This window comes from Rhipicephalus sanguineus, chromosome 9, assembly GCF_013339695.2.
Source record: "Rhipicephalus sanguineus isolate Rsan-2018 chromosome 9, BIME_Rsan_1.4, whole genome shotgun sequence".
NCBI lineage: Eukaryota > Metazoa > Arthropoda > Arachnida > Ixodida > Ixodidae > Rhipicephalus > Rhipicephalus sanguineus.
In genome coordinates this window covers 31,695,450-31,718,974 of record NC_051184.2, presented here as the reverse complement: position 1 = coordinate 31,718,974, position 23,525 = coordinate 31,695,450, and the positions used below count along the sequence as shown (strand labels likewise).

The following is a 23,525-nucleotide window of genomic DNA, read 5'->3' as shown; positions in this document are numbered from 1 at the left end:
TGGAAACCCGAGACACACGTCAATCTGCCACGCCAAAACACCCGCACACACGTCACACTAAATCGCACATAGAAAGGGCCAAAGACTTTTCGCGAACGCGCACAATTGCGGTCAGCACGTGTACGTTGGCACTCCGTGACTGAACCCGGGCCGCGACTCTACACCCCGTGCCCGGAAAGCCCGCTTCCCTAACTGTCCTTTTCTCCCTACAAACAAACAAAAAAGGAGGCAAGCCACCCCCCCCCCCTCTTTCCTTTCCCTCCACTCCAGTTTATTCCCGTTCCACATCTTCTATCTTTTTTTCTTTCTTTCTTTTCCGCCGCAGTACTCCCCCTGTAGGTCAGGCTTCGCTGCCCACTCCGCAGCATTGCTACAGAGCTTACCCCTCCAAAAAAAGGCCAGCAAAAGAAAAAAAGACAAAAAAAAAACTTGCTTGCGGCGGTGCTTGGTGAACCGGTGACAAACAACCCAGTGGCGGGGCAGGTAAAAAGGGGACGTGCGTTGAGGGCGGTGCGTTTTGGATTTTGCGTTTTTTTTTTTTGTCTGGTTCGTTGCCCAGCTTGTTCCACGAGCGCGTGTTTCTTTCTAATTGCGAGTACGCGAGGCGTGTTTTGCTAGCCCTCAAGGTGGCATCGACCGAATCTAAACGAGAGTGAAAACGGCGTCTGTTTTTGGTTCATCTGTCAGAATTTATTCGTATTTTTTCATGGAGTAAACAAGCGGAGGCGTAGACGATGTGTTCGCGTAATGGTTGTCCCTATCTCTGCGCGCCGAACACTGGTTAACTCAAGGCCCGGTTGAGTTCTTTTCAGTGGCACCTGTGTCCTTGGGTATCAGTGTATGCAAATCGAATAATAATAATAATAATAATAATAATAATAATAATAATAATAATAATAATAATAATAATAATAATAATATAATAATAATAATAATAATAATAATAATGAGTAACACTCTTTTTCCTCCTCTAAGCATTTCCGGTCGCGCACTTACTTGCTTTCCAACGTGCTTTAAAAAATAAAACTGGTACGAAATCGCCACGGTGTTCTAGTGGTTAATGTGCTCGACTGCTGACCCGAAGGTCGCGGGATCGAATCCCGGCCGCTGCGGCTGCATTGTCGATGGAGGCGAAAATGTTTGAGGCTCGTGTACTTAGATTTAGGTGCACCTTAAAGAACCCCAGGTGGTCGCAATTTCCGGGACCCTCCACTACGGCGTCCCTCGTAATAATATCATGGTTTTTGGACGTTAAATCTCTACAATTATTATTGATAATCGGTGGCTCTTCTTCAAGCTCAGAGCTATATTGGATGCGTGTGATATCGGAGCATGAGTTTAATTAAACGTGAGGCCGAATAATTGTCAGGATAACTACTGAAAATTATTTGAATGAGTTCACTGAAGGAGCGGATGGTATTCTTCTGAGCAGCTCGGATCGTTGCGCCACCGCGTGGAGCAGATCTGTACCGCGCGCTTCTTTCTGCGTGGCCTCCGGGATCAGCTTCAGGCAGTGCAACGAAACACTACAGTGTTAACCCAAAGGATACACCAGAGAACACGAACGCTGGCGTACGGGCGCCACTACCAGGCAAGTAAGTCTAGGATTAGGGTCACCTCCAATTTTCTGTTTTCTTCTTTTTTCACGTATGCGATATGGCAAGACGTCCACTATTTGGACCAATGATAAAAAAAGTCGTATTGGGCCCAATGATAAGGCAGAAAAGCACACCTGAATCTAGAACGCAGGTATGCACGTGCCGGAAAAGGATGAATACAAACGTTCCGAAGTACTCAACTTTCTATTCATATAAAAAAGAGTAACGTACAAAAGTTTGTTTGTTTGTTTGTTTGTTTGTTTGTTTGTTTGTTTGTTTGTTTGTTTGTTTGTTTGTTTGTTTGTTTGTTTGTTTGTTTGTTCTCTTTGATCTTGCATGGATGCAGCAGTACGCTACAGGTAATTTGTGTGGCAAACCAAAAGGTTCAACAAAGACCTGCAGCCAGCTCCAATGCCTACCGCTGTCAGTTGATTGATTAATCGATTTATTTCATTGCTTCGGTTCATAAATTGCGTTTGATATGTAAACAGCATCCTTATGTGTTTAAATTTGTTCATTAACAAACGAACATATTCAGTGTCGAGCAGAGATTGTCTTTTAATTAGTATAGTACGATGGCCTTATAATTTTAATGGTTATTAAAAATTGTTTCATTCATTGATATATCGTGGTAGATATCTCCAATATCTAAGTCGGAATATTGAAATAAACACATGCTACCGTATCCAAGTCGAAATATCGAAACAAACACAGGCTGATTTTTTATTGGTGCGTGTTATGGTGTCTTTTAATCTTTTTTTTTCGAGCTACAACAACAACAAAACGCGTCCTAAGATTCACCTAACGAAATTCTCGAACTGTACTAGCAACATTGGCTCCAGTACAGCAGCGCTGAACTGTGACAACACACAGCGACAACGACGACCTAACCATAATCTAGCACTACTCACCTCAGGTCGCCTCTACAAAGTAATTGCGTTATAACTGAAACACAGGTTTATGTGTGTTGTTTTTTTCTATTTATCTCATAAAGCGGAGTTAGAGTCCTTCAGATCCGTCTCCGACTTTTTTTTGTTGATATTTTCTTCATCTAACACGACACGCTCTGTAAACGACGAAAGCGCCGCGAAACGTTGTTTTATTGCTTTTCATGCCCCCCCCCCCTTCCGCTCTTCTCTAAAACCTGTCTTCGGTGCTATTGCTATATTGTTTCATCCTGACGGTGGCGACCAATTACTGTAATGGGGTACCACTGGAGCGGGCGTCATTTAGAAGAGAAGACAAAAAAAACGCAGGTATTAAAAAACACCGCTATCCATCTTCCAGCCGGCTGCGGACGATTAACTGCGTGTGGACTGCTCCCGTGAAAAGGACCGAAAAATACATAGCAAGAACAGAAAGTTGGTGAGCTCCAACGACCATACAGCTGCAATGTACTTTAGAAAAGTAGAGTTTGGTAGAATAAATTATGCGTTGCGCTTCGGTGTTTTCAATTTGTGGCAAGGTCTTTAAAAATTTTACCCGAAAGCAATAACGTGTAACTTGTTCGGTTAATCTCTCCTTTTGCAGAACCCTTTCTTTTTTTCTTTTCTTTTTTTTTTTGTCACTGTAGCCTTATACGTTCTAAAACCCAGCGTCGCCGGATTGTTAAACCACTCGAAAGTGTATACCAACCAGTAGAGAACTAAAGTTCGGTTAGGCGTATCCAGACTACACCCTACCTCAATAGATCGTCATTTTCTTTATTTAGTACCTTTGTGCCACGCTTTTCTTTTCTGTTTTTAGTTAATTATAATAGTTATGCTATTAGTTCGCCGGCTTCTCTTGCGGGTGGCACCAACATTGTAAGCTGGATGGAGCGATGTGGAAGAAAACACAGTGGTATGCAGGCGCGTTCAGTGACAATTCATAACGAGCGTAGTGGGTGCACTCATTAAACCTGTATACATCGTCAGGCGATCTGTCCCTGCATACGAAATTACTTACTGCCGTACCTTCTCTTCAAATTTCAAAAACTGCATGGTTGGTGTGCAAATCGTAGTGCTTCCTATCTACACTCGTTGTCTCGCCTGCACGAATTTGCAAGCTTTAAAACGGGTACGTGGTATCGTTCTCCAGTAATACAAAAGTGAGGTTCACGTTCGTAAATATTGTACGGAGCAGCAGTGTGCATGTTTGTCAATGTACAAGCGTTGCGTGTCATTCCGAGTGGACTTAGACTAAGGGCACTTCTCTTAAATTCTGTTTTAATGCTTGATTGATTTTGATGAACCTCGCTGAGTTTGCGTATACTTGAGCGCAGGTTTCGAATATGCAATTATTTTTCTAGTATAATGTGTAGTTTTTAAGATGTAAAATATTTCATGTCTTTTGGGAAGCAAGATTTTTCGTAAAAGAAGTGTGTTACAAAGTAAACCAGCATATCGCAAAAATATGGAGTGAGAACTGTATGCATTAGAATTAAATAGATTCACTAAACATATTTGAATAAAAGTTATGGTATTTTGGACAACTGCGAGTGAGTCGATGTCAAACTAGAATTTCACTCACAAATGTTGCACATATCACAACTTTTGTTTAAATGGGTTTAGGGCATCCATTTTTTAACTGCACACAGTTCTGATTCCAGATTATCGCGATATGCTGATTTACTTTGTAGCTGTCTCATTTTACGAAAAATCTCGCTCCCCGAAAGGCAAATTGAAATATGTTATATCTTAAAAACAACTCATTATACTTAAAAAACAGTTGCAGTTGCAGCTTAGCAAGTGCCATAAAAATCGATCAAGAAATTGAAAACAAAGTTTTAAGTGTCTTAAGGTACACTAAACATGAAGAATCAAATAGGTATGCTTGGACTATTGCACTTCCCGGAATCTATAATACTTTCTGGGAAAGAGACCGATCATTGTGAGGAAGGAAACTGAGTCTAAGCATTTCTTTGAATTTCGCGCCAAATGCATTAGCAACTGATGGGTATGGTGACATTGCAAATTTCCAGGTATTATCCCTAATTAGGAAAGTTGTGTCGCGGCAAGAGTTGTCAAATTTGCTGTATTGAGTCTTTCCTTTGATTATAGTGCACCCAATCGTATTTGATCAATAAAGTCAAAACTAGGTCATGTTACACGAGCTACACGAGCTAACCTGAGCTACTCAGGACCTGGCTAGCCTAGGGTGGCACGGCGAACCGCTGTGCGTTTTTCATGGGCCACCAAGCCTGCCTGCGTTGTAACAGCGGCTGTTTTGATAGTAAATCACGCCTCGTAATCTGATTGTAGTTTTCACACGTAATAACCCCAGAGTTTCAAAAGTGGTCATCGCCACCTTAACATCATCCTAAGCTACGTATGTTGTTTTTTTTTAACCATGTTCGCTACTAATGCCACCGCTTGTTGACACCCAGTTTTACCCTCTGAAGTGAAATTTTTGTTGCAGTGTTTCTTTTTCTTTGAACTTGTGAAACCAATATTTGAAATAATACTTTTCAAATTGCATCCTTTTTTTTTTTGTTTTGACCAGGTTTTTCTTATAATTTTTTGTTAGTGAAGAGGTTGAAGCATCCCTGCACCACATTGAGCTTGAAGGCGAGATAGCTGTTTATTTCTTGCGTTAACTTCTACCCGCCACGGTGGTCTAATGGTCATGGCGCTCAACTGCTGACCCGAAGGTCACGGGATTGAATCCCGGTCTAGGCGGCCGCATTTCGATGGACGCGAACTGCTGGAGCTCTGTGTACTTAGATATAGGTGCGCGTTCAAGAACACCAGATGGTCATAAATTTCCGCAGCTCTTCACTACGGCGTTCCTCATTATCATATCGCAGTTCTCGGACGTAAAATCCGAACACTTATTAAGGCGAAAGCCTTAGATGCCTCATAAAACACGAAAATTGACCGTCTGCGTCGGCGTCCCGCGGCATCGGGCACAAGGCGAGTGATGCAAAAATCATCATCACGTAATGACGTCAGCATATGACGTCATCATGACAAACGGAAGGGCGCGATAATACGGTACACAAAGAAGAAGATGGACACGGGACGACGCGCTTCTTCTTTGTGTACCGTATTATCGCGCCCTTCCGTTTATCATGAACCAACACCAACTCGCCCAACTTTTTACCTTACTGTCATCATGACGTCACAGATCGCTAAAGTCTATGAAGTCATCACGACGTCACTAATTCTTGCGTGACGTCCCATGATGCGTCATCACATGACATCGTAGCTTGGTCAAAAGTGGGCCAATCACGGAGGCAGTGCAAAACCAGATGAGGTGCCTCCGATCCTGAAGGCAGTGCAAAACCACGCTAGGTGCACAAAGCTTTCGGAGGGTGGCGGGGCAGGATCAATACATCTAAAGCTGCTGTATATGCTACCGCAGGAACCATATACAGTAACTCTACATACATCGACTGAGAAGGAAAAGATGGCTTTGGCCTTCGAGTCGTCTTAGGTAAGTGCACAAGGGGCCCTGTGAGTTTTATATTCTCTTCCTACGGGCGCAGTCTGTTCCTTGCCGCTTTCTTCTTTTGACGTCACGTGGACACTGCGTCAGCACTGACTGGCAGATTGAGAGTGCTACTAAATGGCGAAGCGTGACAGCAGATAGATCGGAAGGAATATCCTTCTTATGCGGTCCGATCAGCGGCATGTACCCTAACGACGTGTATCACCCTGTTGACGTCACGGCGTGTATTCAAAAGCCAGAAAAACACGGGACGTAATAATAATATCTAGGCTTTTACGTGGCAAAACCAGCATATGATTGTGAGGCACGCCGTAGGGTAGGGTTTCGGAAATTTTGACCGTCTGGTGTTCTTTAACGTGCACCAGGGGCGTAGCCAGAAATTTTTCGGGGGGGGGGGGGGGTTCAACCATACATTATGTATGTTCGTGCGTGTGTTTGTATGTGTGCATGTATATATATGCAAGCAAAATTGAAAAATTTCGGGGGGGGGGGGGGGTTGACCCCCCTTTGGCTATGCCCCTGACGCGCACTATCTATCTATCTATCTATCTATCTATCTATCTATCTATCTATCTATCTATCTATCTATCTATCTATCTATCTATCTATCTATCTATCTATCTATCTATCTATATTGCCGCATGCGTCTGGGCGCTCTCCTGGTCGTTTCCATAACGTGTAATATACCAAAATTGACATAGCAGGGGATCTTCATATGACGAAAACGATTCATTTCATTTTTTATTTCCTTAAAAACCCCCGAAAGGGTATTCCTTTCGGTTGCGTTGTCACAATGATCAATGTGAAGTTACATTTGAAATGCTATGCATGAAGTTTGATGGGCAGGTGATGGGCAGGTGATTCACTGGTCATGACACGAATAACGCGAAACGCCTGTCGCGTGCATCACGAAACCCTTTCCATCAGTCACGTGTGGCACATACCCGCATACCACAGTTAAAGTTATGCGGGTATATGCACAGGTGGTTCACAGTCTCAATGAACACAGTAACGGCGAACATACGCGTTGAAACGCAAGGCAAGTGAGCGAGCTGAAGGCAGAACTCCTCTGGAAGACGCTCGACTGCCATCCACTCGTCCACGTAGTCCGCCGGAATGACGCGGTGTTCTCTTCATTTCTTACGAGGCTGGGCGATGGCCTCATGCTGACAGAGTATGACGTCAGGTTGATTTAGAGTCGTTTTGTGACACGCGAAGAAACCGCCGCTAAGCTCCCTGATGGCATACGGCTATACTACAGCAATGTGGACGCCGACCGCTATAACGCACGTTGCCTTGACACTGCGGACTACGTGTTGTGTCATCCCGCATACGATAATATAACTGGCTATAATAACGAGCAGGTACACAGGGATGTCCTGACCAAGGTACCCAGGATGAACGCAAGCAACATGGGTGGTCTACAGGCCACCCATGTCGCTCACCCACTGTGTCGTTGACAGCAAGTGACTTCATTGCAGGTGCGGAGGCGTGGGCACATATAAGAGCACGGCGATGCGCATCTTCAACGTAGACCGCATTCCACTTCGCCGGCCACCAGAGACGAAACACAGACATACAAGCAGCGGAATCTGCGAGGTCTGCGTTGTGCGCATCACTTACGATAACAAAGACATTCCGCTCACAGCCATCTACTTCAGAACTCTCAAGAGCACCTTCCACACATGCGTACAGTTTCGTGAAACGCGCATGCGTTCTCCATCATAACCGATAAGTATAAGCACTGCATATCAGCTTACCGCGTCTGGTGATGTTAATACCCACCTTTCTGTTGGCATCGTTACGCAACTGTTAGCAACTGGTTATATAACACAAGTGCGACTTTTCAGCATATGTCTGTGCGTATACCATTTTCGCATATCCTTAGCGTCATTTCGTAACGTTTCGCTCAATGTAAAAGATTACGCCACAGTCACTTTCCCACCGCATGCTTCGCATAACATCGATTCCCACGGTACATGGGATCTCCCAATTTTTTTTTTGATCGAAATTTCGTGGTCTCTTGCCTATCGTTGAATGGATTATCGTTGAATTCTGATTCTGTATGTTATGTTTTTCATGGTTTGAAAGCGCATTCTCGCCGAACGGAATAAAGGAAAAACAAGTCATGTCTGCATCCGTAATATAATATCTGGGGTTTAACGTCCCAAAACCACCATATGATTATGACAGACGCCGTAGTGGAGGCCTCCGGAAATTTCGACCACCTGGGGTTCTTTAACGTGCACCTAAATCTAAGTACACGGGCCTCAAACATTTTCGCCTCCATCGAAAATGCAGCCGCCGCTCTGCATCCGTGCCTAGCACTGAGTGTGCAAAAAGCCGCGTCCCAAACGAGATCTCTTTCGCAACAGGAAGCGTGGTAAACCAATAACGGAGGGCGTAATATGTGTCACCACGCGCTCGTTCTACGAGCCGTTGGAATGCGCGCGCGAGCCAGCACCACTTGTATTATTACTCAGTCGCGTGCGCCGCAGAAGGCGGCGCAAACTCGGCAACGCAATATCTCGCTGCAATATCTCGCGCAACAAGAACCGCCACTGTCCGGGCGACAATAATAAAACTGCCACTATGAGAGAAAGAGACTGACCCTGCTGCTAACGAATTGAGCGCGGCAAAAAAGTACGACGCAACGAGGCGAAATTCCTACACACTTCCGCATTCCTTTGTGGCACAGCCCGCGACCACAGCGGGCTGTGCCCGCTGTGGTCGCCCTTTCCCACGCTCTTCGAAACACTTACTCACCGCTTATGCATATGGATACAAACCGGTAAAGTGAGGATTCTCTATGATAATGCATCTACATGACGAACGTGCCACCTGCTGACTTTAGAACTTCCTACAAGGGCACATTATTACAAGGGCACATTAGTACTGACACGATTTTGAGACATCATAAAAGGGACGTTATTCGATTCCTTGGTATGCAGTGTTAACGCTCTCCACACACCGAAGTCAGAGAACACATATAAAATATTTTACTTTGATTTTAAAGTTTTCGTCGCTGATCATCTGCAAGCCAGCCCCACCGCAACGGACATTATCCCGACGAGTCAACACAGTTCCACTGAGTTTGCGAACTCTGCGTCCGGCATGCAGCCTAAATCGCAGAAATCACTCTCAGGGTCACTGGACGACAATTCAGTCATCGTTGTTTACGCGCACCACGAGCAGATGATGGATCTGCAGCTAATAAGTCGCGAGTTGTTGTCACCCCGTGACGTCACACTGCGATGACACGTCACTGAGAAGCCGTCCCCTCGATATCGATACCGAAAGTATCTTTTTAAGGTAGCGCTATTAAAATGTATTTAATGCATTCCCAGGCACCACAATACTTTTTTTGGGGTTTTCGACACCAGTGTTTTTGTTTAGAGCGACAATCCGAAAATATTTAAAATTCGTGTCGGTACTCCTTTAAGTCGAAAGCTTTAGAGGCCTTATCAAACGCGAAAAGAGACCGTCGGCGACGTCTGCGTCAACACGAGCGACGGAAAAGAACATCACGTGATGACTTCACCATATTTCAGCGATCACTTGTCATCCTTATCTCTTTGCTTGTGGCGTGCGTACTAGACTTTATCTTATAATGATGTAAAAGGCAGCGCTAGAACGAATACAAAAACACGAGAAGAAGACAGGACGTACAGCTCATGTCCTATCTTCTTCTAGTGCTTTTGTATTGGTTCTAGCGCTGCCTTTTACATCATCATGAACCCAAACCAACATGCCCACCTATTCATTCAGTCATTCATTCATTCCTCTTTATTTTCCAGAATAAAACAAAAACTGTGAAGTAAACGATACCTATCTATTATTCTAGTCTGTATCTGCGCTCCATCATGAACGCGTGGTGCGTGACGTTATCTTCGTGCCGCGCTTTAGCGGAAACGCCCCTCGCCTTTTAAAATTGAGTGCGGTCGTGAGCACAGAGGTAGTTCTTCTTCAACGGCCCGCTGGTTCACTTGTTTCTTTCGGGGGCAGGTTATCCCAAAAAAATAAAGAATTGTTGCGGCTTGCTCCTGCTGTGCACCTGCCAAGATCGAATTGTATCGGTCGCCAAACTTGGAATGAAAGGTGGTCGAAAACCCATTGCTAGAGACATCAACGCACGCCTTACAATTGAAGCGCGACTAGGTGAGGAGGGAACAAAGAACGAAAACTAAGAACTCAGCGCAATTTTTTTTCGAATACTCTTAATTTTATATATGCCAAAGTGAACTAGAAATTTGCTTTTCGGTTTTTCTGGCACTTGGCTAAATAGTTGATTGCCTCATTTTTTTGGTCGAGTGCCGCAAATGGTGGTGAGGAGGGGGGGGGGAGGGGTTTCGGCGCATTGTCGGGTCAACGAGGCATCGCTCGCTCTTGCGCGGTGGTTTCCTGCGTATCTTCCTTAGGTTATTTATTTGCTTATGTGTTGCTCACAGGCGTGAAACTTCAGAGAAGCTGAACTAGCTCCCAGAATGTGTAAATAAGCGCTCCTGTGACTGCAGACTGCTTTCGCTGGCGCACGGCCGACGTGCCCTCGCCTTTCGCCGGTCGACGTGCCCTCGTGACTGTTATTGCGGCACACTAAGCGAAGAAACGCTGTACTGCAAGGTTGCCAAAGTGATACTTTCAAGGCTGCTGTATCGCTCCAGTGGTTTTCCTCGATTGGTCAGCGTGAGTTTTCGAAGTATTGTGCTACTGTGCTCGTGAGCCATCGTATCATAATTGTTTTCATCCGCAAGTTATTTTGGTGTATATTGCAATTGCACTACTTGGCTAATCAAACAAGCTTGCTTCCCCAATCTTTCTAGTTGATCTTTCTTTTCTCTCTCAGACGCAGTTGGCGAGCCATAAAGACGCACAAAAATCGCGTAGTTATGAAAAGCATGCAAAAGGGTGGCAATTTAAAAAAAATTCAATTTCGCGCCATGTCGTACAAATGCGCGACGTCCCCACCGCTTCCGGTTGTGACGTCATATGTTATTTTTTCATTTTTTTGCTTGCTGTTAGTTGTCCCCGCGATACGTAGATGGCGACGGTAGCAACGAGCCACCAACTACTTGACACATAGGCTTCTGTGGAAGTTTCGCTACCAGTTTACATATACCATGCACGTCCCCTCATCGTCACAGTAGCGTGACAGTATGACGTCATCATGACGTCCCATTGTGCCGAAATCTGTGACGCAATCACGTGACATCGTCACTTAGGCTACGGTGGGCCGATATCAGAGGCAGTGCAAGACCAGGTGAGTTGCAGAAAGCGTGCAATGCCTCCGATCCTGTAGGTAGTGCAAAAACACATTAGGTGCAGAAAGCTGTCGGAGGGGGGATTAATACATAGGCTGAAAAGAAAAAGAACAAAATGGCTTTCGCCTTCGAATCGTCTTAGGCGAATGTGTATGGGACCCTGTGAGTTTTCTTTAGCATCTTGAGTATGTGAGCATCTTTGAGACATCACATTGAGTGTTGTTGTGCTATTCAAACTGTACATTATATGTACTGCGTCTTACTTATGATGTGGTATTACTGGGAGAACGCTGTTTTCTATGTTATTCTGGACTCTGTATGTTCTATGCTCGACCCCTCTAAGAGCTATGGAGTAGCCGGTGTCTTATTTGAGCGCCGACATCTTGTTATATCAAGTCAGTAAAAAGAAACACTTATTTGAAGGGAATAAGCTTCACTGGCTCGCAGCCGGCTCACTGTCCAAGTCGACGTTGCTGACACCACGTCACTCAATTTGGGCAAAATAATCTTAACATAAAGGCGTTTTCTGGTGTATTGCAGAAGTTACCGGAAGTAGGGAAATCAGAAAACAAATTACTAATTCAGTAACCATTGTGCCGATAATTTTTCCTCTGAAAAAAAATTATTTAATGAATGCACTCACCGTGTCCAGGAATAAAAATAAACAATTTCTAATTTACCCTCGCGTGCACTCTAAATGTTTGCTCCCTTTGAGACTAAAGGGACCGTCAACTGGCCAGAACATGCGTTTAGATCCTGGTGGAAATGAAAATACCGCGACTTACAGTTACAGTTTGAAGCATCCTTTTCACGATTCGAGTTGGATTTATATTTTTAGATTGCGTTTAATATCACATTAAAACCGATATGCCACGCAGACTAGCGGAGTGGCCTTGATGCCGCTCTATGGAGTCGTTCCGTTTGCTGTACGTAGTCTGGTGTTTTTATACGCACTATTAATTAGTGCTCGAAATTAGGGCATGTATATCATTATGCATCCCGCTTTCTCCTGGGCTGCTTACGGGGTAAAAGGAGTTTACGTTGAGAAGCGGCGCTAGTGCAACATGTCGAACCGCGGCGCATGCGCGCGGACTGCACGCATGCGTAGCAAACCGCAGGGCACAAGCACGAACCGCTGTCGCGCTCACCTCCCACTATTCCCAACGTGTGTTATGTATATACGACTTCACAATCGCCGCAGTTCGAAAAATTCTGTTTATTAATGTTTCATGTTGTTTTCGCGTTACCATTCCATGACTGACCCGCAGTGGTGGTCCAGTGGCTATGGTGCTCGATTGCTGACCCGAAGGTCGCGGGATCGAATCCCCGCCGCGGCGGCCGCATTTTCGATGGAGGTGAAACGCTAGAGACCCGTATTCTTAGATTTAGGTGCTCGTTAAACAACTCCAGGTGGTCTAAAATTCCGGAGCTCTCCACTACGGCGCCGCTCGTAATCATATCGTGGTTTTGGAACGTAAAACCGCAATAGTTGTTATTGTTACGAAATGCGCTTCGAAGAATTGCGGGTTACGTCTTCAGTAAAACGCACCTTCTTATGACGTACTGCATCACAATGAGCGCTGGCGAAAGCGCCTCCGGCAAATCACAACGGCGCTACGAAAACAAGACTAGCAGCGGTTTCGCAAACTCGAGTTTGCTTTTCCAACGAGGACAGTATACCAGTTGACTTGCAAGCCCTGCGGCTAAACGTCAGACAAGCTTCGCTACGACACACTTTGTGCGCCACAGTTCGTGCGCGAAACGCTACGCCCTTTGTGCGACTCTGTTTTTGACGGTCAGGTAATCCCATAGCGACTGACAACTGAACGGGAGCTGACGGCTCGAAAAACGTCAGAAAGCCGCAAGCGATAAAGAGAAAAATTCGTGGCCGGATCAACGCCCTTTCTTGAAGCGCGGTCGTCGTGCTATCTGACCTGGCTTGGCGAAGGACGTGGATCTGCTGCTAAAAATATCTTTGACGTCAGGGCGTATCAAGCCGCCTTAGCGTCAACATCAGTGACGTTTAGGGGTTGTTTGTTTCGTTCTTTAACCGCTGCGATGGTCACGCATTGCGTTCGACGTACGTCAAAGAAAAGCCTGTTTGGGTTTCAGAGCCAACGTTTTGACGGGAACACGAGTGGTTAAAAGGTAGTTCTTTCTTTCTTTCTTTCTTTCTTTCTTTCTTTCTTTCTTTCTTTCTTTCTTTCTTTCTTTCTTTCTTTCTTTCTTTCTTTCTTTCTTTCTTTCTTTCTTTCTTTTGACTGGCTGCTAGTTGAAATTAAGATTGTCCGACATCGGTGAGTCAAAGTGCCGAACTTCCATTTGGAGGAAATTTACTTCTGCAGGCCAGCGGCCTGCTAAGCGCTACTTCAGGCCCCGAAGGACCTAAATCAAGTTTTTCGATTCCGTATAATGCCTGTGGCACTTTGATACAAATGCAATTCTGAATGAATGGCGCAAAAGCAAGATGACTCTTATCTGAGGTTAACACTATCTGCACGTGACCTGACGTCAATGCATAGCCCTTTTATAACTAACCTGCCAAGGACGATGAGGTGCATTTAACAAAGAAAGTTGCACCTATCGAAACGTCGGCCAGCCTTAGCCTATCTGTGGCACTTTATTAAGGCGAAAGCCTTGGATGCCTCATCGAAGGCGGAAAGTGAGCGTCGTCGTCAACGCGATTGAGGCAAAAGATCATCACGTGATGACGTCCCCGTACGACCTTATCATGAAGTCACACGTCGCCATATTTTTTGTGTCGCCATCATGACGTCACATAACGTGACTTCACATGATGACGTCTTCACATGAGATCGTCGCTTGGTCAGAGGTGGGCCGATCACGGAGGCATTCCAGAACCAGGTGAGGTGCAAAAAGCGTGCAGTGCCTCCGATCACAGAAGCGGTGCAAAACCACGTTAGGCGCAGAAAGCTTTCGGAGGGGGGGGGGGAGATCAATACATTGACTGTGAAGAAAAATAAGATGGATTTCGCCTTGGAGTAGTCTTAGGCGAATGCACAGGGAACCCTGTGAGATTTTCCTGTTTATACAACCTCTATTGCGCATCGTGTTTCCATCCGTTGGCTCCTACCTTTAAGTTCGGTTGCAAAGAACCTTATGAGAAGATTGTGGTGCCTTCTGTTCGAACCTTCTGCCGTGGCAGAAGATGATTTCCCTTTGGATATATTGCTGAAGATTTGCTGATTTTTCTATGCCTGTTTTAACGGTTTAATCGTTGAGCCAGTGTTGACAAGTAATAACATCTGTAGTTGACAAACTTAACCTGTTCTTTTGAGCGGAAGACTGGGCGTGCAAGAAACGCGCCCAAAGACGAGTAGCGAAACCACGTAGGCGTGTCGTAACCGAGCGAAGGCTGTCTGCTGATGAGTATAATAACAGTATCCGAAGTCTTACGTGCCAAAACCACGAAATAATTATGAGGCACGCTGTAGTGAATCTCACCGGATAATTTTTACCATCTGGTGTTCTTTAACGGGCACTGACATCGCACGGTACACGGGCCTCTAGCATTCCGCCTCCATCGAAATACGACCGCCGCGACCGGGATCGAACCCGCAACTCTCGGGTCAGTAGCCGAGCACCGTAGCCACTGTTCACCGCGGCGGACCCAGTTGATGAGCACTCCCACACAACTGTGAAATATATGAGATAATGAAGTAGCGCATTATGTAACGACAAAATTCCGAGAGCAGTTTATTAGTAATTAAAATCTTTGATTTTTTTTACGTGCCGGACTCCAACACGGTTATGAGGTACGCCGTAATGGGGGATGCCGGATTAAACTTTAACCACCCGGGGTTCTTGAACACGCAACTAAATCTAAGCACACGGGCACTTTTGCATTCCGCCCTCATTGAATGGCGTTCACCTTCGTTGTGATTAGAACCCGCGCCCCTCACGCTGAACAGCGCCACGCCGTGGCCGCTAAGCCACCGTGGCGGTGAAAGGGCCCCTAAACAACCGATGAAACTACAAAGAACGCTTTTGGCACAATTCGTGATGCCGGTCGTCTGTTCACGTGACGTCACGAGAAAACAAGCTCTCGATTGGTCCGTATACAAGGGACATCAGTTGTGAATTGTCTCCTACCCTGCTTTGCCATGCAGTCGCACACCGTTTATTTTTAGGGGCGTAGCTCCTCTTAGTCTAACCTTGTCACGTCTCCGTTGTCCGGCGTAAATGGCAGTATCTCTGTCCGGCGTAAACGGCAGGTGGCGCTGTCTCATAGAAGTACATGCACACTGCAGTTCAGGAACGATATTCTAGATGGCGCTGTACACAATTTGTGTCGTCATCACCATTTCGCGTCTCATTTCCTAGATGGCGTTGGTCCAATAGAATTGCGTGCAATATGGCGCTTGTGTGAATCGACACTAGATGCCGCTAGAAGTGCCGCTGCTCTCCGATTGGCTGCTGCGCGGGCTTCGCGGGGATGCGCGGGGAGCGAGCGCCTCTCTCATTCTCCTGGCTCGTCGCCGTACGTGTCCGATCGTTGGTGGAGCATGAACGATGCGCAGCGGCGGGCGCTCGCTTGGCGGCAGCCAGGCGCATCCCGAGACGGTGCGCGCCAAGGACGCCGCTGCGAAACGGGCTCAACGAGAAGCCAATCCCGAGACCATGATTGCTTCAGGAGCTTCGCCCAAGCTCTTCATCATTCACCCGTGGATATGCTGTAATTTTTTTGTCTCGCATGAGTGTCGTACACGACGAAGTGATTTCACTTCGTTTTGCGCGTTTTCGACTGCGAAAAGTGGAGATCACCGCGTGTAGCCGAAAAGCGCGAAATCCTGATGAGCTCAGCGCTTAGTCCTGGCATTGTTCACGTGTTTTGATGAAGAAATAAGACGCGAGGAGGACATAACACCTAGAGGAAAGGTAGCGAAGGCGAAGAAGAAACCACTCTCTCGTCTTTGAACTCGGAATGGTTTAGGGGCCCTTTAAGTCGTGAAGCAGCGCTCTGATGTACAGCAGAAACATCAATATACGTCGTGAAACAGACACGCGCGTTGCAACAAACACTTCACACACAAAAGAAACAACTCCAAGCCGTCTTGTCTGTTAGGCTTTGGCCAAATTATTCCTAAATAGTTCGCAATATAACACCATGATATTTTCTCAAACCATCCGTTCTCGCGATATTATCTGCATGGTTATATTTCGAATGACTGCCAGTTGGGATTGTTGGTATACGTTCATGATGGTAAAGCGCTAAAGAGAACGGAGACCTTTGAAAACTTTTTTTATCGCGTGCTTAATACTCGTTTTTAAAGATGACGTACATTTATTTTATGTATACAAGAGGGCGTTGTTTCTAAATAAAACTCTCATTTGCTAGTAGCGCCTTGTCCTGTGTTCTTCAGAAGTCTCCATTCTTCTTAGCGCTTCACCATAATGGTTATATTTCGCTCATCGAGCAGTGAAATTTATTCTCTTATTATTAGTCTCCTTGATCTCTCGGAAAGTCGTAGATTGGCATAAAAGTAATGAACCAGTATCTTGCCCTTCACTTTTAGATAAGGTTACGAAATTTAACGATAGTTATAAACTTATGTAATTTTAATCAGAACCTTGAAGATTTCGTGGACCGTTCTATCAGGCATGCCTTTTTTTTCTAAGCGCATTGCTCAGTCGTCTTCAATAATTAATGAAGTGACGGTGCAAGCTTAATTAAAGCAATTGTCGAAGGCCGACTGCGCGCACGAAGTCATTTATTAAAACGGATTCTTCGGAGGTCATCCGAGATATATCTCCATACGCGTCTCTCAGAAATAGCGACGCTTTCTTTCTTTTTTTTTAACTAGATGTCGTACAGCATATCCTACTGCGAATGATGCTGCTTAAGGTCTTTGTGCAAGTTCTAATCGCGCACAGCTTCATCGCAAACGCGTAAGGCCACTTCAGAGCATTTCAACTCACAACACAAAGCAACAAAGGTGAATGCTTTCGAATCTGGAAGCCGGTGAGGTCAAGGGTATGCTAAGAATGTGCCTCCATTAAGGTGGCGAGAACGGCGTCCTTTAATTAAGCTGCTTGCGCAATTCTTCTCTTCACCGAACGTTCTCGCGTCCGTGTGCTGCATCACCGTTTCTTTCTTTCTTTCTTTCTTTCTTTCTTTCTTTCTTTCTTTCTTTCTTTCTTTCTTTCTTTCTTTCTTTCTTTCTTTCTTTCTTTCTTTCTTTCTTTCTTTCTTTCTTTCTTTCTTTCTTTCTTTCTTTCTTTCGTTGTTTCTTTCTTTCTTCCTTTCTTTCCTTATTTCATTCCTTTATTTTTTGTTTACTTATGATGGCTCTCACTCGAGTGCGCTGTCATATGGCGGCTTTCTTTTTCTTTTATTTTCGCGATAAAGACTTGCCCTCCTGGCATAATTCTGCGTATATGTAAAAACGAAGAGGGGATGTATCAAGGGCTCATGTCTTTGTTAGCCACCATATAACTGAACCAGCATACAACTAACCCAAGGAAAACATAGGGGACATTATTTGTAGTTTTTAGCAGTAGCGTAACAATTACGACATAAATGGAAAGGAAATAAAGCGGACGAAAAATCAACTTGCCGCAGGTAGGGTAGGGACCGAGCCTACCGCGTTATCCGAAGGTTGTAGGTTCGGTACCTTCATTGTATGCTGGCTTAATTACCTTTTTGTATGTGTGTAGTGCGCGTGTGCCCCGTTGTGTACGAATCGAAGCAGTGTTTATGGGTTTTGTTATCATTTATCCAGTGGTCATAGTATGGCAGTTGAACTAGCGGTGTATTAGCAGCAAGTACGAATGGTTTCGTCCGCGGTCTCGTTTTCTAAGCACAACGGCTCTGTGGCTTCTTTTGTTAACCAGTTTCCGGTTCGAATTTTGACTCTTTCAATGAGAGCAGTAACCGCTTCTCAATAAAAACCGGCTTCCGTATAAGTACCGTAAAAAAATATTTTGCAAACTCTTCTTTCATTGCGACGCGGCCATTACGTCAGTCTCGTGCGTTGTGCTCCTCGAGGCCTCCCTGCGTGGAGGGAGCGTAATCATCTCTGCAGGCATTTCATAAAGTTGTTCCCTCTCTCTCTCTCAAACTCTTCTTGTAATTCAGTTTCGCCGCAAAGATCTGAAATCAAACATTCTTCGTTTCATACAGTGCAAGCAGAAAGCTGTTCGGGAACACGCACGCAACTTGTGGCGTAGTGCATAAGTATAGTGGCATCGTGCTTAGCAATTTTTCTGTGATGTCCTTCTTTTAGCATTAGTTATTTGCTTACTTCTGCGATGAAAACCGTGTAGCTCTAAACTGCATTATATCCGGGTCAACGCAGCGCATGTCGGGCCAGACTGATTTTCCGGCGAGCTTGCCATATATAAATCCTGAGCCATTAATAAATGAAATCTTCTTGTGACTTGGGAAACATAATAGAGGCTTTCTCTGACAAAGTGCCCAAGGCGTTGGGTACTTTGGTACCCATAGTACCCCGCACATGGTATCCCGCAGCTTTGCGACCTAGTTCACAACAAGCTATTTCACGAAAATGTGTCTCAACTACCTTAGGAAAAAGCACTATAATTAAGTGGCTTTATCTGGATGGCTGGATGCCACGGGGGAACGCACGTTAATATTACTCGATGTAGTGGTTAATCCGCTGTGGCTGCCGTCGTTGGCGCCATGCACTGCCATTTGTGCAACGTCACAGCTTCCGTCAACGACGCGCGGCTTTCACAACTACGCGCTGCGATTTTTTTCCTTATCGACATGAACAGCCAATCAAAGCGCTTTCAGAAAGACTCCATCGTCTTTCCTCGCAACCAGGAAGGTACAAGCGTCCTCCCGAAAGAGGTTAACCAGGTACTGCCTCCACTAAACAGACTAACGGACTAACCGGACCTGCTGGGCCGTATATATTCGGGCACTGCGTTTATCCACGACTGTGTTACTTCATTTTGTGATCGCTAATTGATGAGTGAAAGAAGAAGCCCGCCTATTCGGCTTCATGTCGAGATTCATCATTTCGTAATGTCGCACTAGCGTTCGCAAAAATAGAGTGAATGAACTTTTTTTTTGTTAGATAGTGTTCAGGAGATTTTGGCACTTTTGTCTGGCGCCGGCTACTCCTTTTCACAGATGATAATATACGGTAAAGCCACAACAACGAAAAGAAAGAACAATAGACGTGAAGGATAAGCTAGGCAGAGTTCACATATAGTTCATTTACATAAAAAAGGGGAAAAACACACACACACAAGACACAGTCTCGTTACATAACAGCACAGTTCACATAAAATGTAATCACACGAACATTGTACATGCTGTAAATAACACGAAGCGTCCAGTCACATAACAGTACTGAAATTTGCAAATTCCAGTCATATGGATACAAAATGAGTTCGCACACGAGGCGACACATGCGACACAGTCAGGTCAAAATGTATGCCTGAAATCAGCTTTTGAAAGTTTTTCTCAATAATTTCCAAGTATGTCACTTCTTTCTAGGAACATTTTTGACTGCTAATAGTGCACGTTTTTGCGAGGTATGTGTTGGCCATGAACGTAGGATTTTTCGTAGGTTGGAGCGCCTACGAACCAGTGCCATTAAATCTGTTACTAGTTGTTGACTTTCGCGCTGATATCGTGGGCATTCTAATAAAATATGCTGTAACTCTTATTTGAAGGAGTCATATGGCGGATCTCAATGTAATGCGCCTAACTCTGTCGCCTGATATGCCCATAATCAGTTTTGGTCGCGCAAAGATAGCGCTGCCAATTTCCGCAACGCAATGAACCTCGGCCACTTTCACTCGGAAAACCTAAACTTAGCTGACCGAACTACCGAGCCATACGTAACGCGAGTGTTTACGTGTCATGATTCGGTGAGAATGAAATGAGTGTTCCTATCAAACCTCTACCTCGCTGGGTAATCACGTGGCTCATAGGCCTCTAAAGAGGGCGTAGAAACTGAGATCATAGGCAGATTTCATTTTACGGGTGGAATTAACAGTTAATCATTGTCCTGAATGCAAGAGTCAGTCGCACCAACGTTTTGACATGTCTAGATGGTTATGAATGTCATCGAATTAGAACCAAAAAAATTAAAATTCATTGGGTTGCCCGTTTTTGTTTTGTTTGACACCACTATCAGAAACCAACAGGTATTGAAACATGTTTGGGTACAGACGGAATAGAACAGAAGGGACACGGAGAGTGGGTATTGAAGCCTACTATAGCATAGTGGACGTTATTTGTAGTTTTTATTAAAAGTGTATTAACTATCAGATAAGGACAAATGTAAGTTAACAAAAAGAACTCGCCACTGGTGGTAACCGAACCCTGAACCTCGGCATTACGTGTGCTGTGCACTACCGTAGTAATACAGCGGTCAATTTGTTTAACCCACCGGCAGCAGGTTGTTTTCTAGTTCAGTTCTGTCTCAATTTATTTTCCAGTTGCTACAATTCGATTGAAATTTACAAATACGACGCTATGCTTTCTGTTGTTTCATTATCTGTTGCCTTTATATCACCGCAGAATGCGATCGACGTCTGGGAATTTGGATCAGTTAGGTAACATTTAATGCGGCTTTCTTGTATCAAGCTCTGGGTTAAAAGGTTAATTAGCCTAATTGTAATCAGTTAATTGCATTATTTAGTCTTTTCATAACGTACGCTGCTGAAAAAAGAAGGAAGCAGTCCTCCGGAAACTGCCTAATTATTTCTTTAACTGCCTAATTATTGCCTAATTATTGCTTTATTGGTTCCTTAGTAAAGTAAAATAAGTTTATTAAGAAATTTCTAATGCATTTTCTCAAACACCCTGTGTCTCCTTATGCAACACTCATGCAGCATTGGTACTTGTATTATGACTTAGATGATTCGATGTCGTTTTCCATTTGACCTTGCTGAGATTACTGGTGTCATACACATTACTCTGAAAAAGTCACTCGAACTTTTATAACGCAAAGATAGGTAAACGCAGTGTAAGGTTGAAAAGACGTACAACGTTCTTTGAATGTAAAGTTCGTAAAGAAAGGCGCCCAACATATGGAAACGCAATCGTAAGCTGTTGTCAACAGCACTAAAGGGAATTGAGATTAATATCATTTTTACAGTGAGCTTTCGCTTGCACAAACGGATAAAGCTAAGACAAACATGCGTACAATAACCGTGACATTACTTACACAAGGAGGGAGGAAGCTCTTCGCCTTCAGGTCCATCTCTTGAAAGTCTTTCACCTAAAAAAAATGTTGTAACAATCACACATCACCTGTTTGAATTATACGAAGCAAGTCAAAAAATAAGTTTGCCTTCTTAACAATTAACCCAAGCAACTTTTTTTTATAGCCACACCTAATCTGATTGTATAATGCGAGCGATAATAAATTGTAACGTCAGTGCTGTTTTGTGTAATTCTGATCAAACCGAGAGTATATCGGAGTCCGTAGCACTCAACGCCCTATTAAAAAAAAGAGCACTTGAAATGAAAAAAGAAATAATAATAATAATGCCATCATTTGGCCACAGGTGAAGTTATCTGAATGAATTTCACTCTTCCATCGACATGGGAAAACTACTCATTACCATCACATTAGTACCGATTACAGATTTCGGTAATATTCTTGCAGGAATTGCTAAAGTAAAAAAGTTGAAAATATTGTCCTTCTAGCTATATCCCGCTATATCAAAACTATCCCGAATCACCATCTCGATCGAATGAAGCATCGGTCTTTGCCAGTGCTGGCGGTAACGCGTTACAAATAACGGCATTACAGGTAACGCGTTATTTTTTTCGGTAACTTAGTAACGTACTCGTTACCATTTCGGAACTAACACGTAACGTACTTACGTTAACGTTTTCCGGTAACGCGAGGTGTCACGTTACTCGTTACTTTCCGGCAGTTATCCCGGGAGTTTTACACAAAACATCGTCTCGCCACTCCCACAGCGCTCGGCCCTACGTTCCTTTGTCGCCGTGGCGGATTGCTGCCGGCACGCCAGGCTTAATGAAACCACCCACTACGTGCGTTGAGTGCCTATTTAGCTCAGGTGCGGATGTATTCATTAAAGTAGCAATGCAAGCTCTCCGATGACAGCTTTGTAAAGCAGCTTTTGCTTACCTTCTACAACAAGTTGTAGTTGTGATAAAGTTCTCCCTGCTATAAGCTAGCACTTGTTATGAACTTTGTTTTCAAAATGCAATTTGCGTCTTTCTATCGGAAACTGTGCGTATACGCTTCTATAGTTACCCATTTTTTTAGCGAACGAGGCTGACCTTGAACACCTTCGCATAAACACTCGCGATTTCTTGGGCAATGATATAGGTTAAAGGGCAAAAATTGCATGTGTTCAAATATTTTTTTCCCGGAGTTAAGCGTTTCTTTATGATCACAGTATTTGAGCATGCTTCTTGTTATTAGAAGCACACCGTCAGAAATACTGTAAATTTGTTGAGAGTTTGGTGACGTTTTCTTTGCAGAGAGCGCTGATGATGAAATCTCATTTTGTGCTTAATGCCACACTGAGGAAAATGGCTTTACCATGTGCCACAGAGTTAGAAGCCATCAGGTGTAACTTTACAGGGGCAACTTCATAGGCCACTATAATATTGCTGTGGTAAGGCATATTTGTGGATAGTATTCTCGTTAAATCAGTATTTCAGGTGAAAGCATTGTTTGGGCTAGAAGTTTTATGTTAAATATAAATATGCGCTTTATAACGATGTTACTGTGGATTCCTGCAGCGAAGAAGAACTGATTCAAATTTCTTACTATTGAGCAACGGCACAAGTAACGTGCGTTACTTCTGTAACGGTAACGGTAACGCGTTACCTTTTTTTGGAGGTAACGTAGGGCGATAATGCGTTCCTTTTTTGTTCGCGTAACGAGTAACGTCTTCAGTTACTTTTTTTTCGGTAAAGCCTACAACGCTGGTCTTTTCAACTCTCCCCTTCGGTAACCAACAAATAATCATCAGTGCGAACGCAAGCATTAAAGAAGTTTCAGAATTGATATATTCGTACTCAGTGACGTTGTGAAGTACTTTATTATTTGGCAGCAGTACTTCTCCAGAGCTCACGCCGTCCTGCATGTCAAACAAACTGTAAAGTATTAAATCACATTTGTGCCCTTTTGTTCGCTATGAAACGGAAGTTGGGGATTCAAAGCTTCCATCTTCGTGAACTTCTCCGTCGAGCCATTATTTACCACGTCACGGCAATTCTCGTAGAATGCTCTACACTCTTACGCACTAA

The 23,525-nt window shown here is 44.3% G+C and overlaps 1 protein-coding gene across 3 annotated transcripts in view; it reads right to left on the bottom strand.

Annotated features, from left to right (window-relative positions):
- LOC119405433 (mucin-19-like) overlaps positions 1 to 23,525 on the bottom strand; it is a 117,164-nt gene that overhangs the window by 73,209 nt on the left and 20,430 nt on the right. For all 3 annotated transcript variants that reach the window (XR_007417510.1, XM_049419116.1, XM_049419118.1), the window contains exon 4: positions 21,457 to 21,510. Coding sequence is in view for 2 of the 3 variants with exons in the window: in XM_049419116.1 (XP_049275073.1) it covers positions 21,457 to 21,510 (54 nt within the window). In the remaining variant the exon portion in view is untranslated. The remainder of the gene's footprint in view (positions 1 to 21,456; positions 21,511 to 23,525) is intronic.